This window comes from Gouania willdenowi, chromosome 9, assembly GCF_900634775.1.
Source record: "Gouania willdenowi chromosome 9, fGouWil2.1, whole genome shotgun sequence".
Classification (NCBI taxonomy): domain Eukaryota; kingdom Metazoa; phylum Chordata; class Actinopteri; order Blenniiformes; family Gobiesocidae; genus Gouania; species Gouania willdenowi.
Window position 1 is genome coordinate 3,194,100 of NC_041052.1, and position 19,405 is coordinate 3,213,504.

At 37.7% G+C, this 19,405-nt stretch overlaps 2 protein-coding genes across 2 annotated transcripts in view; one reads left to right on the forward strand and one right to left on the reverse strand.

Annotated features, from left to right (window-relative positions):
• Window positions 1–587: 587 nt before the first annotated feature.
• On the reverse strand, window positions 588–12,524 carry rimoc1 (rab7a interacting mon1-ccz1 complex subunit 1). The gene is made up of 6 exons (XM_028458688.1): window positions 12,388–12,524; window positions 9,535–9,644; window positions 3,139–3,285; window positions 2,791–2,922; window positions 1,718–1,832; window positions 588–1,642 (listed from the first exon to the last, which is right to left on the reverse strand). The coding sequence occupies exons 1-6, from the start codon at window positions 12,479–12,481 to the stop codon at window positions 1,407–1,409; spliced, it is 834 nt and encodes a 277-aa protein (XP_028314489.1). The 5' UTR covers window positions 12,482–12,524; the 3' UTR covers window positions 588–1,406.
• A 1,658-nt stretch (window positions 12,525–14,182) lies between these two features.
• Window positions 14,183–19,405, forward strand: part of oxct1a (3-oxoacid CoA transferase 1a) — a 56,276-nt gene continuing 51,053 nt past the window's right edge. The window contains exons 1-3 of the mRNA XM_028458681.1: window positions 14,183–14,398; window positions 16,390–16,498; window positions 17,908–17,998. Coding sequence (XP_028314482.1) covers window positions 14,279–14,398; window positions 16,390–16,498; window positions 17,908–17,998 — 320 coding nt within the window. The 5' untranslated portion in view covers window positions 14,183–14,278. The remainder of the gene's footprint in view (window positions 14,399–16,389; window positions 16,499–17,907; window positions 17,999–19,405) is intronic.

Consider the following 19,405-nt stretch of genomic DNA (forward strand, 5'->3'; position numbering starts at 1 on the left):
CCCTGTAAAATAAACCAATAAAATAAATGAAAACTATAACTCAGAATAGCATTTCTTTTATTAGCCCAACAAAGAAAGGCAACATTATCTCAGCAACAAACAACAAAAAAGAGATTCCCATAAGGCAAGGTGGGCAACTGGTGGACCGAGGACCAAAGACGGCCCTCATTTTGATTTAATGCAGCCCTCCAAGTAAACACAAAAAGTACTTTATTTTTTAAACAAAAATCTATAAAATTACAGAATAGAAAAATGCACAAAATGGTTCCAAAAACTCAAAATGAGAGAATGATATACAAAATGATATATTTAGAAAATGAAAAAACATACAAAACACTGACAAATATATAAAAAAATTACACAAAACGATAACATACACAAATGACTTCAAAACTGAACAAATGACAACAAAATACAAAAAATGACACATAACTCACAAAATAACACAACCCCCCCCAATACTCAAAATGAATTCAAAAACAAAATATGAAATAAATGCACAAATCAACAATAACAGAAAAAACAGCAAAGAGACACTTGAACGCAGCATTAAATCACAACACAAACTAAGAACGTAAAAGCCCAAGTTGGTTTGAACAAATGTGGCTTTATTTTTATTATACAAAGCACGTGTTTATTGTCAGCGACGACATTTTAAAAATGGTCAAAACAACAAAAACTCTTCAAAGAACAGTTACAGAATATTTCTCACTCAAGGGCAGATGACAGAGAAATAATTAAAAATGCAATTAAGTGACTTAAAATAAAAAAAAATGTTGCATTACAAATATTATGAAGAAAAAAAAAGAACAAAACTAGGCATTAAATACAATATTGTCAAACAATTATGAATTTGTCTCGCACGCGCGTGATTTCATACGCACAGAATAACGTATGTTATATTACTATATTAAAAGCATATAACAAAGAAAAAAAATGGCAACAATAAATAAAATAAAAATGTTACTGTGCAACGTCTCACCTCCAGCTGGAATATCTTTTAAAATTGCAACAATCTTAAATGAAATAGGGTGACTTAATATTTTATTTCTTTTTTTTTAAAAAAAAAAGCAAACAAACAATAACATCTTAATAACATTGTTAATAAGTCTATAACACATTCTTAGAGCAAGAAAAAAGTCCCAGTCGACAGCGATGAGTGATCACACAACCTCCAGTGCAACTTCAATTCTACACTTTTTTCTTTTTTTAATACTTCTAATACTCCTGCTTTTGACCGGGTCGTTTGGCATAGAATTTATTTGCCTGCAGACACACATCCTCATAAGATTTTTTTTTTACCTTCCATTTCATCAGATTCAATCGTATTGGTTTTATTTGTATTTTTTTAGGTTATTTTTTGTTAATAATACTGATCCGTGCCTGTGGACATCCTGTGTTTGCGTTCACTGTAAAATGCTGAGGATTTCCTTGGCGTTCTCCGTGTTCCAGCCCTGGCCCTGCAGAGGACCCTCACATGCCAGCACGTATTTGTTTAAGATCTGAGTGCCAATGTCCCGAAACTGGAGGCGGTCTTCCTTTCGCTCCGTGCTCTCGCTGCTGCAGTCCTCGTACTTCACCGCCCAGAAACACATCTCCCCAATGTACATCATGGTCAGCAGGTGTGTGTCTGAGAAGATGCCTGAGCAAAAACAGACAGACGTCAACATCAGTGCGAGACGATTTTTATTCCCGAATATAAAAGAAACGACTTTACCTTCAGATAAAAAGCTGGCTGCGGCACTGTCATGGAGAACCACACCGTCGTTGAGCTTCACTGAGTTTCTGACTTGTAGCATCCGCATCAAGTAGCGCACGCCCTCCTGGATACACTGGATCACAACGTGCATTAGGACCAGTATCAGCAAAACAATACAATTATGAGCCTTACATTTAACGTATGGTGGAAACTAGTGCTGCACGATTTGGGGAAATATTGCGATTGGATAAACAGTGTAATGACACTGTTTGCCTTGTTAACAAACATGCAGAGTATGGATCATTTAACTTAAAACACAAAGTATAATTAATTACAAATGAAAGCTTTTAGAGCACTTTTTTCAATTTATTTTCCCCTGAAAATGAAGTGCAAAGACATAATAATGCAGCATAACTGTAATTTTAAAGTATTTCTATATAAAAAAAAAACAAAAGCACATTGTACAGTCCTTTCAGAAAATAAAGCAATTTCTGCAAAACGTAAACAGAAACAGTGCGACTGTTAAATTACATTTATTTTTTTAGAAATACTTTATAAATGCTTTTTTCAGAAAAGATTACTTTTCAGCTCATGTGAAAAAAAACTAAATAAATAATAATAATAAAAAAGAAAACCATACTAAAAAAAGTATGAAAAAAATAAAAATGTAAATTTAAAACCATGTGTAAATTCCAATTAAAAGGTAGATCTAAGTTGTACTGACATGAAGGATTTATAAGATGTCTTATTAGTACTGCTCTCATACATCTTTATGTCACCCAACGCCCCACCCCCCCCTCGGGGATCAATGGTTCACTGAATCTGAGCAGGTTTATTGATGAAGTTTTGATCAACTTCATTTAAAAATTAGCTTAATTTAAATTATTGTGATGACATCATTGCAGACCGTGATAATTAGACAAAAATTAAACAGTGGATTCCGTTAATGTGGAAGTTATAGGGCCCTACTATTAACCTAACATTCATGTATTTTCATTGAGGGAAGAAGCAGGGATAGATGGAGAAAACCAACACAAGCACAACAACGTCACTAAACAAACATTATAGATCATGATGTAGTAGAGCGGTACCTTGAGGAAAGTGTCCTTATTTTTCTTGATCCACTGTTTTCTCTGATGAAGGGTGTGACAGTACATGTAGAGCAGAGCCCCGCGTCTCCAGTACAGACATTCCAACAGCTCCAGACCCAACACTGACTGCACCTAACACAGTCACACAGGAGTACACATAGTTTCTAATGTCTGTATTATATTCACACAAACATTACATTCATATTTTCCTGCAGGTCACATGATTTCAGTCAGATAAAGTCAACAGTTTTACTACTATTCTCGGTTTCTGTTTCATATTTATTGTACAGTGAGTTGTAATTTGAAGCGTTTTAAATAAAAAACCCTCTTTGAGGACATTTCCCGTACCTCCTGTGCTGGAGCTAGCCGTGCTGCTAACACTTCTGGTTCTGTGAGGTCCTGCAGCAGCTGCTGGATTTTGAACGGTGAACAGTCCTCAGGGAACTCCTGGTCCACCAGTTTATTCTCCTCATAGAAAGTAATGTCTAGAATCACCTGAACAGAGGAGAAAAAAATTATTATAAACCAACATGGATTTAATCAAATGTTCCCTGTTCATTTTTACAAAAAATGTATCAGCTTTACACCCAAACCTCCTTTTTAATTTCTTCAGGTATATTTTAAATTTAACACAAAATCTACTTTTTTTAATTAATCATTTATAAATAGGGATGCACCGAAATGAAAATTTGTGGCCGAAACCGAATAAAATATAAACGCTTGGCCAAATACGAATAATACTGAATATCAAATGCGGTTGTTAAGTTTTTCACTATTTTTTTTTTTAAATGGTGCATAAATAGCCTAAAATAAATTCTTAGAATATTAAATAACATTTACTTTATTTAAAAAAACATGTCTGACATTTTTTAAATATTCCAGTAGTCTGCTTTTCATAAAAGTACAACAAAGTTTTTCATTTATATTAGCCCTTCAAATAAAACAAAACATGCATTCAAAAAAAAAACTAAAGTGCATTAAAGGGGAGGTATGATGAAAAAAATCACTTTATAATGGTTTTGATAGTGATATACATCCTTTAGCTTCATTCAGAGGGACAAAGTAGAAAAAGTTCTGTTTCCTCCCTCCTTTGTTAATTCACATTTTATAAAAAGTCAGCTTTAAATGGGCGAGTTGGAGTTTGCCCACGTTGGCAGGTGACGTCACCTAACACGCCTCCGAGAATGTGAGCTCCTCCCTCTCCAACTCTCTTACAGCTAAAACAACACTGCGGTTTAATATAGAATATATATTATACTTTATTGCCATATATGTAAATACAAACCGTGTTCGTGTTGGGAGTCACTGCTTGGAGCCATTGTTTACACTAGGGATGTAACGATTGATCGTAAGGCAGTTAAAAATCGATTCATAGGTATCATGGTTCACATCGATGCTCTGAACTCATATCTGACGTGCTGACGTGGTGACGTATCGATCATTTCCTGTTTACACTCTACCGCTGTTTGCAGCGCTCTACTACTGTGTTCTGCTAACGCTAATCAAACTTGTTGTCATTGATATTTTAGCCTTGAAAACACTTGTTTTACCGTAGAGTTAAACGTACGAAGGTTAAGTAAAAAGCAATCCCGCCTCTTATAGGCAGTGTAATCTCCTTTAAACTTCCTTTTGTCCTTAGCTTAGCTTAGCTTAAATTTAGCACCAATGGCTTCTCTCTCCTCCCCTCCGCTCTCCTGCCCGGTGTGTCAGATGTTTAGTTACTCCTCGTCCTCCTTTAGGGACAATGGTAGTTGCATAAAGTGTAGCGTACTGTTAGATATGGAGGCGAGGATCAACAATCTGGAGAAGCGGTTCCGCACCCCTGATACCAAAACAGAAGCTAGCAAGCAGGACCTAGCCGGTGCGGACCGTGCTAGCGCTAGCCCAGCTTCCCCCCCGGCCAGCAATGAGTGGGTTACTGTCCGTGGTAAGCATAGTCGAAGGTCAAAAAGCCGCTCGGGACACCACCATGTTCACGTCTCAAACAGGTTCTCCCCCCTCCGTGAGGACAACACACTCACCGGGGAACAAACTCTGATAATTGGCGACTCCATAGTGAGAAACGTGAAGCTAGCGAAGTCAGCGGGCATCGTGAGGTGCATCCCAGGGGCCAGAGCGGGCGACATAGAATCAAATCTAAAGTTGCTGGCAAAGAGTAATCGTAAGTTTGATAGGATAGTCCTCCATGTCGGCACTAATGACTCCCGACGTCGTCAGTCGGAAGCAACCAAAGTGAACATTGAATCAGTTTGTGCTTATGCTAAAACAATGTCGGACTCCGTAATTTTCTCTGGTCCCTTACCAAATCTGACCAGTGATGACATGTATAGCCGCATGTCATCATTTAACCGCTGGCTATCGAGGTGGTGTCCAGAAAACGAGGTGGGCTTCATTGATAATTGGAGATCCTTCTGGGGAAAACCGAACCTGATAGGAAGAGATGGAATCCATCCTACTTTGGAGGGAGCATCTCTACTATCAGAAAACATGGCACATTTATGACATCTCATGAATGAGACCATGTTACAGAGGGGGAGTCCTCCACGCCCCTCTGCGCTTGCCTTAGGACAGTTTCCCTCCCATTGCTATCAGGATAGCTGTGTTCATCACCATGACAACTGTTGTGATGGTGATGAATATTATTTTATGGAGACGGTGTCAGTCCCCCGACCCAAATTTCACAATGATTTTAACATAAAATCAAATAAAAGAGCTATCAATTATAAAAATCTGAAAAAAATTAAAATCTCAAATCTAGAAACACCAAAACATAAAACCATTAGATGTGCTCTATTAAATATTAGATCACTGAGATCCAAATCTCTACTAGTAAATGACCTTATCTCAGAAAATAACTTTGATTTATTCTGTTTAACTGAAACATGGCTGTATCAAGATGAATATGTTAGTTTAAATGAAGCCACTCCTCCCAGTCATTTAAATACTCATATGCCACGAGACATAGGCCGTGGAGGTGGTGTAGCAGCTATTTATCATTCCTCTCTCCTAATCTATCCTAAACCAAAGGCCAGTTACACTTCCTTTGAAAGCCTGGTTCTAAATTTATCTCATACCGAATCAAAAACCTGCCAGCCAGTCTTATTTGCGATAATTTACCGTCCTCCAGGCCCTTATTCTGAATTTCTATCAGAATTCTCTGAGTTTATATCAAACTTAGTCCTCAGTTCTGATAAAATACTGATAGTAGGAGATTTTAATATCCATGTGGACAAAGATAGTGATAGCCTGAGCTCAGCCTTTATGACCCTAATAGACTCAGTTGGCTTTTTTCAAACTATTAATGAAGCTACTCATCATTTAAATCATACTCTTGATCTTGTTCTAACATATGGCCTTGATATAAATGAACTAAAAGTCTACCCTGAAAATCCTCTGCTATCAGATCACTTTTTAATATCTTTTAACATTATCCTAGAGGATCTCGCACTGTGCAATAAAATAGTTACGAGTAGAAATCTGTCCAATAGTGCTGTGGCTAAATTTAAAGAGGCCATTCCTGCTGCCTTAAACTCAGTGCACCATCCAATAAATAACTATGATATTAATTATAACCCCTCTCAACTGGATCGGCTTGTCGATAGCTCTGCTAGTCTACTAAAATCCACCTTGGACTCAATTGCCCCATTGAGGGAAAAAACTATTAAACGTCAGAGGAAAGCTCCGTGGTTTAGCTCTGAAACTCGCACACTCAAACAAACAACCCGTAAATTAGAGAGAATGTGGCGCTCCAATAAAACAGAGGAGTCACGAATACTTTGGCAAGAAAGCCATAGTAAATACATGACAGCCTTACGACATAGTCGATCTACATACTATTCCTCACTAATTGAAGAAAATAAAAATAATCCGAGGTACCTTTTCAGCACTGTAGCCAGGCTAACACAAAGTCAGAGCTCTATTGAGCCCATGATTCCTCTAGCCCTCAGCTGTGAGGACTTTATGACATTTTTTAACGATAAAATTCACAAGATTAGAGATAAAATTAGCCACTCCCTGCCTTCACCTGGGCCTGCTGTACCATTAAATGTAAATAGGCCTAACCTAAACTGTTTCACACATATAGGACTTCAGGAACTTAACTCTATTATTTCATCCTCCAAACCATCGACCTGCCTTTCAGATCCGATCCCAACTAAGCTGTTTAAAGAAATTATTCCCCTAGTCTGCCCATCTTTGTTGGAGACAATAAATATATCCCTATCAATAGGCTACGTGCCACAGTCCTTTAAAGTAGCTGTAATCAAACCCCTTCTCAAAAAACCTACTCTTGATTCCAGCACTTTAGCAAACTACAGGCCTATATCTAATCTTCCTTTTATTTCAAAGATTCTTGAGAAAGTTGTGGCAGCTCAGCTCTGTGAATTTCTTCAAAACAACAGCCTGTTCGAGGACTTCCAGTCAGGCTTTAGAGCTCAACACAGCACAGAGACTGCTTTAGTTAAAGTAACTAATGATCTACTCTGGGCTTCAGATGAAGGACGACTCTCAGTGCTGGTTTTATTAGATCTTAGTGCAGCTTTTGACACTATAGATCACTATATTCTACTAGAGAGATTAGAGAAATTACTTGGAATCACAGGGACTGCCCTAAACTGGTTTAAGTCCTACCTATCTGATAGGTACCAGTTTGTACACGTGAATAATAAGTCTTCTGTGTACACTAAAGTAAGCTACGGGGTTCCTCAGGGCTCTGTGCTAGGTCCAATCCTCTTCTGTATCTATATGATCCCCCTTGGTAATGTTATGAGAAAATACTCTGTTAACTTTCACTGCTATGCTGATGATACCCAACTGTATGTATCAATGAAGCCAGGTGAGACAAATCAGCTATCTAAACTTGAGGCCTGTCTAAAGGACATTAGGGCCTGGATGGACCAAAATTTTCTTCTTCTCAACTCAGACAAGACTGAGGTCATTGTACTGGGCCCACGACACCTTAGAGAAACCTATGCTAGCCTAACTGCCCTAGATGGCATTACTCTGGCACAAAGCACAACTGTTAAAAACCTTGGGGTTCTATTTGATCAGGACTTATCCTTCAACTCTCACATAAAACAAACTTCAAGAACTGCCTTCTTTCATCTCCGTAACATTGCTAAAATCAGATCTATCCTGTCTCAGGGCGACGCCGAAAAACTAGTCCATGCTTTTGTTACCTCTAGACTGGATTATTGTAACTCTCTTTTAGCAGGCTGCCCGAGCAAGTCGCTTAAGACACTTCAGCTGGTTCAAAATGCTGCAGCACGTGTACTGACTAAAACTAGGAGAAGAGATCACATTACTCCTGTATTAGCCTATCTGCATTGGCTTCCCATAAAATATAGAATAGAATTCAAGATTCTTCTTCTCACTTATAAAGCCCTAAATGGACAGGCACCAGTCTATCTCAAGGAGCTTGTAGTGCCATACAATCCCCCCAGAACACTACGCTCTCAAAATGCTGGACTACTCGTTGTTCCATTCGTCTCTAAAAGTAGTATAGGAGGAAGAGCTTTCAGTTATCAGGCCCCACTTCTCTGGAACCATCTACCAACCACGGTTCGGGGGGCAGACACCCTCTCTACCTTTAAGGTTAGGCTCAAAACATTCCTCTTTGATAAAGCTTTTAGTTAGGAACCAGCTCATAGCTCATAATTAAGATGCAATAGGCATAGACTGCCGGGGGGGGGTCTGGCATGCTCGGTTGGAGAGAGGTTGGAGAGGGCGTTAAGAGAGAGGTCATTTAGGTTAGAGAGGGACCGGAGAGGGTCCCATTCCTCTCTCAAACACTCCCTCTATGTCTGCTTCTTCCCTTGTGTGTTTGCTCCTGTACTCCTTCTGGCTTTTGTCTTGCAGGTCCGTGGGATCCTCAGTGTGGAGTCACAGAGTCTCAACAACTCTGTCTCCACCCTTTCCTCTGCACACACCCAACACAGCATAACGTGGATGGCTGTTCATCATAGGAATGGGATCCACACAAGGTTCCTGCTGCTTAACAGAAGGTTTTCCTTGCCGCCATGATGAATTCATGTTGGGTGTGGGATACATATGTATGTGTATATACGTATATATGCATATGTGTGTATCCATAAAATGAAGAGTTCGTCCTTAAGACTGCTCTACTGTAAAGTGTCTTGAGATACCATTGGTTATGATTTGACGCTATACAAATAAAGATTGATTGATTGATTGAACTCTGTACTTTTGTTTAAACAGTAGAGGGCGCTATATATATTTATCCTTCTCATCCAAAAGTGTAGGCGGCAGGCGGAATCTGCTACTACTTTTTTTCTGGCTGCCTTCTACTCTTAAACATGTTCATAAATGATTCCGTACTCCTTCAGCACCGAAAGAATATCTGTAATATTACGTGAATATCTGTGAAAGTCACATTTTTCTATTAGCTCTGTCTGCTAGCATAGCATCTCTTCTTCACTGCAATAATATCTGCATGCCAACCGACCACTGGGCTACCAGCGCCCTCTGCTGGTCCAAACAATTATCTGACGTAAATACAGACATTTTTAAACAAATGTTTATGTAATAGCACACAAAACAAAACAGTGCAACTAAATGATCAACACATAAATGTTACAACCATTTTAAAAAGCACAAAACGGTTGATTTGTTTAATAATGCATATCTACACAAACAGGTTTTGAAATAAATAAAAATACTTTAATTCCTCAATATTTAATTGTTAATTTCTTATAATTCAATGACACTCCGAGTGTGTGCAGGTACCTGAGTGTAATCTTGAAGAAGTTTGGAAATGTTGCTACTTTCCCCTCCTTGTCTGTAAAAGTTTTTCAGCTTTTCTAGTATGGAAAAGGCATTCTGCAGGTAGTCGTCATCTATGGCACAAAACACACAATAATGTTAACAATAATAACACCTTAGACATGCGTGCAAAAGATACATTACAAAGAAATGAAAGATATTCTCTATACAGTCATAGGCACAGGTATTTTTACTCCAAATATTGATTTAAACTCCAAAAGTATATGAAACATAGGTGTGGTGACAAAAGTTGATAATCACAATTATTAACGCTTATGAATCGATTTCTACATTTCATAGTTCAATTGTTTGAAATACAAAGAACAAGGCAAGTCTTCCTATGATATTTTCTTATTAGATAGAGATTCTTTATTCATCCCGCAGTGGGGAAATTTACTGACATAACAGCTCACTATTTATAGAAGGTGCAATAACAAAAGACAACAGAAGGCAACGCACGGAAAGACACCCAAAAAAATAGTGCAATGAAAATACTTTTGAAATAAACCCTAAAATAATAGAAGCTATAAATAAATATAAATATAAATAGAAAAAATAATCTAAAAATCATTAAAAAATACAAATATACATATTAGCAGGCAGGGGCAAGGAGATATATATATATATATATATATATACACACACACATATTTACAGACAGTACAATGCCTCAGACTGTTTTATTGAACAGTCGTACAGCGGTGGGGATGAATGACATGCGGTAGAACTCAGTCCTACACTGTGGGTGTTTCAGTCTACCACTTATTATCCTTATTCATTTAGTGCAAATTAATACAAACAGAAAAGATTTCGTAGTGTGTATATAATGTTTCTCCATTTGTAGCCTACATGGCTAATATACATGATATGTATTAACATATATACTGTAGATCAGGGGTGTCCAATTCCGGTCCTCGAGGGCCACTATCCAGCATGTTTTAGATGTTTCCCTCTTCCAACACACCTGATTCAAATGATCAACTCTGCATCCAGCTCTGCAGAAGCCTGATTACTATCCTAATCATTAGAATCAGGTGTGTTGGAAGAGGGAAACATTTAAAACATGCTGGATAGTGGCCCTCGAGGACCGGAATTGGACACCCCTACTGTAGATAAACAAAAATATATAATTCTTGATATATTAAATAGGCAGTGGCTATCCGCACGTAGCCGTATCAATATACTGACATTATATCCGTAAGTAGCGCCCCTCACTGGCCAGACGTGATGGGTCACGTGATTAATACGTTGATTCCTAAACTACGTTATGGACTAACTAACCCTAATCCTAAACTACATTACGGACTAACTAAACCTAACCCCTAACCGTCTCCTCTGGCCCCCTCCCTTCCTCCCTCCCTGCAGATGGCAGCAGGAGGTGAGCCGTAAGGGCAGCGCCATCCTGTGGCCGACCTGCGAAACTACCCATCCTAAGACTCATTCCCTGTGCTAACATGCTGTTGTATTGAATTGAATGTTGTGTTTGTTGGTTTTTGTAACAATGTTTGCTGAGGAGTTTTTTCATGATCCCAAACCCCGCCCCTCTCTACAAGGGCCTAGTTTGGTCTTATTATTATTATTATTTACCTCTTCTTCCTACTCATTGTTCCATACTTCTCATCTAAGAAATGGGGCGCCGCCTGCTGTGGCTGCTCCCTAGTACTCCCGTACCTGTCCCCCCATGCGATATGTTATTGTCTTACATGTTTCTTGGTCGGGATGTATCTGAAACTGAATGGCCCCTTGGGGATAAATAAAGTTTTCTGAATTTGAATCTGACCTTCTGAAGTGGATTTTAATTTCTCGCACGGAACGGTCACATGACTTCCGGTAAAATCATAGGCCATGTACAAATAGCACCGGGGGTTGTCCATGCAGCTACCCACTTCGTATTAAATAGAAAGTGTCTATTTGTACGTTTGCCGTATATTCAACCCACGGTGCTATTGGTACGGTTATCAAAGTACAAGTACGTATAGTCTTAGGGTTGGGGTTAGGGTATAACCCAATATCACAAAATTTTTTAGAGTTAGGTTTAGTCTTAGTCACACGACCTAAACTGGCCAATGACTGACCTATCACGAGACCTAAAACGGCCAAAAAGGGACGCTGCGTACAGATGGAATGTCGGTATATTGATACGGCAACTGTACAGATAGCCACTGCCTATTACATACACCATAAGATATTGAAGTTTATGTGAGGTGTTACATAGAAGAAAACTCGAATTTTCCCACAGTTTAAACAGAAGATCATCATAGTCGATAACAATTTAATATCAGTTTGTAATCAAATCAAGATTTAATAAATCGGAATCTGGCTAATTACGCTTACTGTATCCAGCTATAACTAAACATATATTAATGTTTCAAGACAGTCATTTTAGCCCTACTTTAATAATTATTTCATTAATCATTATATTAAATACAAACACACACATGTAAACGTATGAAAAACGGGTTGTTTGTAATTCCAATAACATTAATACAACTGTCAATGCACGAGTGTTTGTCAACATTGCAAATAAGTTAGCATTAGCATTTTAGCCCAGCTAAGCGCTAACAAAACCAACGAGTAAGTCAGTGAACGTATATAAAACATCACTGCACTACCTGATTGATACATTCAATCAAACATGGACTAACTATGCGCATAGTTGCATTATTTAGCGACGCACATTACTGTAGCAAGCTAACCGATGCTAAGGCTAGGTTAGCCCGTTTGCTAACCGGACAACACATCGAATCGGTCCCGTTTGCCTCGTTAATCGCGGTGTGCCCACGCGCACAGGACGTCAGCAAACATAGCCGTTGTTACCTTGTTTCTCAGCTCTGAGCGATGAACACTTGGTGTCCAGCTCAAATATCCTTCTCTCCAACTCGAAACCCTGTTGCCTGTAGTCGTCGGCCATGACTGAGAGAGAGCGTCACGTGACACGGGATTACTCACGTGCTCCTCGGATGTCGTTGCCATAGAATTTTTTTTTTTTTGACGTGTGCGCGCGCGCGATTTTTATGAACCCACGTGAACCCGTCAAACAGTTTACTTTGAGATTTTATTTATTTCGCTTTTATAAAACAATCAACTACATCTAAAAAATTGCTTTTTTATAACAAAATAGTGCAACTGATAAAGGTTAGAGAAAGTTTTTCAACCTTGGGGTCGGGACCCCATTTGGGGTCGCCTGGAATTAAAATGGCGTCGCCTATAAAGTCTAGTAATTGATGCATTTATTTTTTAAATGACTGATTAAAAATACATTATTTTTATTTTTCAAAATTAATATTTTACAAATTAAAACAACACAATCTTAAACTGTATTTGTATTACAAATACAGCCGCCAGTATTAGTAAGTAAGTAAATAAGTAAGTAAGTAAGTAAGTAATGTTAATTTATTTAGCACCTTTCACAGACAGAGATTGTACCAGCTCAGATATTTGTATATTGCGCTTTAGTATTATTATTATTAACTAGATTTATGTTTGACAAAATAAAAGTATAGCATACAGTTGTGTTTTTAATGTGGACAATGAGGTTAATGATTGCGATTAAGGTATGTAATGCATTTATGTATTGTAAATGTAATCAGTGTTAGTTTTGATTGAGTTTTAGTCATAGTCTTTTCTTTTGTCTAAAATGTAACTTAGTTTTAGTCAAAATGTAGTCATCAGTTGTAGTCCATATATATATATATATATATATATATATATATATATATATATATATATATATAGATAGATAGATAGATAGATAGATAGATAGATAGATAGATAGATTAAAGAATATATCCAAATAATCCATTCATCCATTTATGATCCACCCATTGCTCCTTTTCAGGGTAGCAGGGAGTTATAGTCTAGTTTTTAGTCAAATATATGACATTAAAATTTAGTCGACTATATTAATATATCACAAATATAGATTAGAATAGATAGATAAATAGATAGATAGATAGATAGATAGATAGATAGATAGATAGATAATAGATAGATAGATAGATAGATAGATAGATAGATAGATAGAAATAAGATAGATAGATAGATAGATAGATAGATAGATAGATAGATAGATAGATAGATAGATAGATAGATAGATAGATAGATAGATAGATAGATAGATAGATAGATAGATAGATAGATAGATAGATAGATAGATAGATAGATAGATAGATAAATAGATAGATAGATAGATAAATAGATAGATAGATAGATAGATAAATAGATAAATAGATAGATAGATAGATAGATAGATAGATAGATAGATAGATAGATAGATAGATAGATAGATAAATAGATAGATAGATAGATAGATAGATAGATAGATAGATAGATAGATAGATAGATAATATCAAAGTATTCAAAAGCTACATTAATGCAAAAATATCGTCAGCAATGACATTTTCTATTACATTTAATGGTAATTTTGTTTTAGACGCATTTTTACTTTGAATGACATGATGATATGATAACTTGACGGTATAATTATTAAATGACAACGAATTAAAGACGCGTACACGCCCCTTTAAACCTGAGCATCTCATTCGCTGGAGCAGTAGTGGCGCGTGACAGACCCCCCTTAGAGCGGAAGTGAACCCCTCGTGCTCGAGCTCGTCGTCCTCCTCGTGCTCGTGCCGCACAGTGCGTGAACGCGCCTCCGTGCTCCACCAATCATCTACGCGTGCTCGTGCGTGTGAGCGAGCTCAGAAACATGGCGGCCCTCAGAGCTTTGTGCAGAGCGGACGGAGTTCTGCTGCTCAGATCGGTATCGGTACCGGTACCGGGACCATACCGACTCACCGACAGCTACGGAACACACCGACTCACCAAGGTGGGAAATTATAACCATAATAAAGTTAGTGTGCTGTGACTTTAATATTGTCTATTTAATAATATAGTCGGTTGACAGCGTCACGTGTGGATCACATTATTTCATGTCATCTGATATTGTTCCATTTTTAAATAAATAAATTATAAATAAATTAAATTTAAATGATCACCGTATGGAATGTATGTATTGTTTACGTGTATTTCCATTATTTAGGACAAAAAATTATTTATATAGCGCTTTTCACACATAAAATTTAATTGATAGTGCTTTACACTTTACATGCCTTGAATCAAAATCAGAAATGTTTTTAGTGGCCATGTACAGTTTTAAGGACAGTACAAGGAATTTGTCTTGGTAGTTGGTGCACAAAAAAAAAAAAAAGAACAACCCAGCAACAATAATAATAATAATAATAATGATAAATATAAAGGATGAGTGATAAATAAAGGATAGATAGAGAATAAAGGATAAATAGGATAAATATATATATACAGTGCAGCAGATAATGTCATCATGGAGGTGGTGATCGGGTGTGGGGGGGGGGGGGGGGGGGGTTCAGTGGGTGACTTGGGGTGTGTTCATGTGGATGGTGGCAGAGGGAAAGAAGCTGTTTTTGTGTCTGGAGGTTCTGGTCCTGATGGACCGAAACCTCCTTCCAGAAGGGAGAGATTGAAACAGTTTATGACCGGGGTGGGAGGGGTCGGTCACAATCTTTCCTGCACGCCTCAAAATCCTGGAGGGGTACAGGTCCTGGAGGGAGGGCAGATTGCAGCCGATGACCTTCTCTGCAGAGTGGATGATACGCTGCAGTCTGGCCTTGTCCTTGGCCGTAGCTGCAGCGTACCAGATGGTGATGGAGGAGCAGAGGATGGACTGGATGATGGAGCTGTAGAAGTTCACTATCTACAGCTCCATCATCCAGTCCATCCTCTGCTCTATCATCTAAAGAGGCCTACATTAAAATATGATGTTATTATTAATTCCACTTTATTTTATTCACAAGAAACAGATCTTGTCCAAGTGTGATCGACTCTCAACCACAAGATTTTGGCTTCAGAAGATCAATACAAAATGTTATTTTGAAAAGGAAAAAAAAAGAAAAGAAAAATATGAATAAATATGATTACTATTATTATCAAATTAATTAAATACAATTTAGTTGACTTTGAATCCTGCGTGAGCGTTTCAAATTTCAAACTGAATATGAAAACAAAAAGAAAATATCTTGGGTTGGATGTGGAGTCCCTTAGACCTGTGTTTCTCAAATGGTGGTATGTGTACGGATATGATCAAAACTATCAACATAAATCTATTAAGGAACCAATAAATCCTGTTTCATTGCAGTTCATTACAAAATGAGACCATTCAAAATGTGCGTTATCATTCATTCCATCATTATAGTTGTTTTTTTCCTATAATTCTGAGCAAAATGTTGTAGTTGAATAAAAGGGGGAACTTGGATATTAATGAAGTGATATCACGGGAAATACCGGAAACATAAATGGAGTTAAACCATTCACTGTCCTCCTTATCTGGCGAAGAAACACAAGAAATCACAGTAAGAATGAAGTAAAAAGGCATCTATTTATCCGTCTACAAGACTCCACATCCCACAATGCAATGCAGCAAACTTTTCCAACAATGTCAATAAACTGAGATTACAATGGAGATCAAAACAAACTTTTGAGCAGTAATTTCAACTTTTTGCATCTTTTTTTTTTTTTCAAGCAAATTATCTTTGATTTATTGATCTATGAAGCTTACACTATGGATTTGATAGAAAACGATAATTTCGAACAGCTTGAAGAGATTTTACCCCCCAATAAATGTACATTTAGGGTGGTAGCAAAATTTCACCAAGGTTGTCATACGTTCATTCCCTGAACTTGATCATCCAATATCAACATTACAAAAAGTCACATGATTAGGTGTCTGTATCCAAAAGAACATTTTGTGTAAGTTCTATTTTGATAGTTTTTTCACTCTCACAGGTTTGTAGCTGCTACTTTTCCACCTCCAACCAGAAAAGATCAAAGTTTTACTCGGATCCTTTAGACGCGGTTCGGGATATTCCAAATGGAGCGACTCTACTCGTTGGAGGTATTACATCACCACTCAAACACACAGCTTTATGTTTACCTATGAAAGTAACGTTCATGTGCATTAAAGAACAAAGGTGTTCTGCTGCATGGTTAGCACCCACAACACAGAGCAGTCACACATTCCTTTGATCTTATTTATAGTCGAGTCCACGGTGACATTGTTGAACATTTTCCATTGGGTCACACTTCACTTCTGTCTGAGACAACAGCCTGGTTCAGTGTAATACTACTGTAGAAATGTTGACTATAAACACTAACCCAAGGTTAACGGACTTTGGTTTTTTTCCTCTGTGTAATTTGCAAGTGTTTTAATGGGATCATGAAGTCCTCGTAAAACGTCAATGGATCACCTTGAAACCTCTGCCTATTCTTTTCACTGACCGAATCCTTTCAACGCCTGTGTGAAATGCGTCTACATTCAGTCGTCTATTTTACACCAGTTTGTGTTTTATTGAAAAAGTTGAAAACCTGCTATTTAAAACGAAATAGAAATGTGTGTTTTGAGTGAATTCCAATTTATTTTGGCCTTTATCTTATTTCCTTTATGTTTTTGATTGTCAATGTTGTGTATTGTTTTTTTTTTTATATCAGTTTTTTTTTTTTAAACTTACAATAAAAAACAGTCACATATTTACAGACACACCACAGACTGTGTGACCTAAAGAGTTGACCCATGAGAGTTATTTTAAATGATTCCTCAGGCCAATAAACAGTGTTTAACAGAATCAATGCTCCGAGCAGGGCTTCCCTCTTGAAATAAGTAAGTTTGGAGAGACGGCCCGTCTTTCACCAGGTCATGTGACCTGGACAACGCCTGGAGAATGTTTCACTTTACTGCAGTCATGTGACCACAGGCTTGGATATACATTGTTCCCACGTGACGGGCATTTCTCGACTCGGCATCATTGCTGTGGGCAGCTGAAACGAGTTTAGCCTTTGTTTACATCCAAAAGAGCACAATATGGTAGTTTGGTGTTGGGTTAATGGTGCACTAATCGCTGCGATAGTTCAGTTAAACGTGGATTCTTTAGTAAGGGAAGTCGGCAAGTCAGATCTGTAACTTTGGGATAAGGATCGGCTCTCAGGGCTGGGGTGCGAAGTGGGGCTGGGCTGAACTACCGTCTGCAAACACAATCAAAAGACAATGGAGGCTAGCCCGACTGACTGTTTATTGATTTATGCGACAATGCTGCTGCGCTTTTAGCCACTAGGGGCGCTTGACGTGAAAGTTACAGGTCTAGCGCCCCTAGTGGCCAAAAGTAACACAGTGTGCCTTTAAGGATTGAGTGTGAAGGAAGTGACGAAGGATCTGAAGGGATTCGGTCGTGACAACCTCCATATTTCACTTTTCACACTCAGCTTTCCTGATGATTTCATGTTTTCTTTTTTTTTTTAATCCTAAAACAGGATTTGGATTGTGTGGAATACCAGAAAACCTAATCCATAGTTTGCTGAAGACGGGTGTGAAGGATATCACAGCAGTCAGCAACAATGCAGGGTAAGTAACTTAACCTTCCTATTATCCTTTGGGTCAATTTGACCCCAGGTATCATTAAAAAAATAGTAGTTGACCGTTTTCTTTTGCGTCATATTTCATGACTTTTCCTAATTTGAGGGGTACAGTTAACGTGATGACAAGTTTCCAATGTGCTGAACACATTGCACGCATTGGTGGTGTTTTGGGGTTAATTTGATCCCAAGTGGTTTTAGCTGTGTAAATATTTTGCGGGGTATTCCCACAACAACATCGGTAGTTCATGCAAAATAAGGGAGGAGCAAACACATAAAAACTTGCATGGCAACCATTTTATTTAATCAAAGCCTCCAAAAAAAAAAAATTATAAACAAAAAAACTAAAGAAAGAAGAAAAAAAAACAACTCTAACTCTGCCACTGCCGGTTCCAAGCCTGGATAATGAAAGAGGGGTGTGTGAAACTTTAGTTAATAACCCCTAATATGTTACCAAAAAAGGAGTAACAAATAAATAAATAAATATCTTTATGAGAACAGACACGGTGCCAGGATCTCTTTGTCACCCAGTGTTAAGGGGGTGCAGGATTGATATGTGGGGGTGCTGATAATTAAAAAAACAAAACAAAAAATATTACTTTTATAAGTCGTTTCTTATGTTTTCTTCAATTAAAGAAGTTGTGCAACACAGAATGTTACATATAAATCTAGTTTTAACTGAATTTGGTCAAAGAATATTTAACAAATTAGTTAAGCATAATACAAGTGACCACAAGAAGGCAATGGCAACAAAACAAATAACGAGCAAAAGTGACCTATTCAACACCTGACAGCCACTCTTTCACCTGCCAATAATCAGACAGTAAATCTAAAATGCAAAACGTCAGGGAAGAACTGACTAACCCTAGCTGTTTTATAGGAAAACAATGTGTTTGTTGTTGTTTCTGCGTGTTTGGACAGGCAGGCAACATTGCCGAGTCGAGGGTTTGCCTTTCAGTTTCTCAGGTATGTTTTAATGCTCGCATGCAGGAAAAACAAATAAACAAAGTGACAAAAAATCATTTACTTGAGGCAAATATCCCTGGGGTCAAATTGACCCCAGGGGTAAAATGTGTTCGTAATATTTGAGGATAATAGGAGGGTCAAATACAGTGTGGTGCAACCATTGTTTTACATGCAGCGCCTTCTTACATGCATTAAATGTCACATGCTAAAGTTTTTCCATTATTTTCGTTTTCAATATTTTCTCTATTTGTTTATTTAATGTGGACATCACAGTTACATTGGTTACATTACAAAGCAGATGTAATGATTTAAGTGTGTTGGCACATGTGCTACTTTGCAACACCTGCCCACAGGAGGCTTTTAAAGGGTTTAAAGTAATAAGAAAGTAAGGAGGAAAAAAAAACAATAAAAGAGAAGCATTATTAAAAGT

Bases quoted from the DNA above. Each gene is read 5' to 3' on its own strand.
- rimoc1 (XM_028458688.1), bottom strand. From the start codon at position 12,481: ATGGCCGACGACTACAGGCAACAGGGTTTCGAGTTGGAGAGAAGGATA. The intron at 3,286-9,534 runs GTACCTGCACAC...TCCTCTGTTCAG, and splicing joins TTCTTCAAGATTACACTCAG to GTGATTCTAGACATTACTTT. The intron at 2,923-3,138 runs GTACGGGAAATG...TGACTGTGTTAG, and splicing joins GGCTAGCTCCAGCACAGGAG to GTGCAGTCAGTGTTGGGTCT.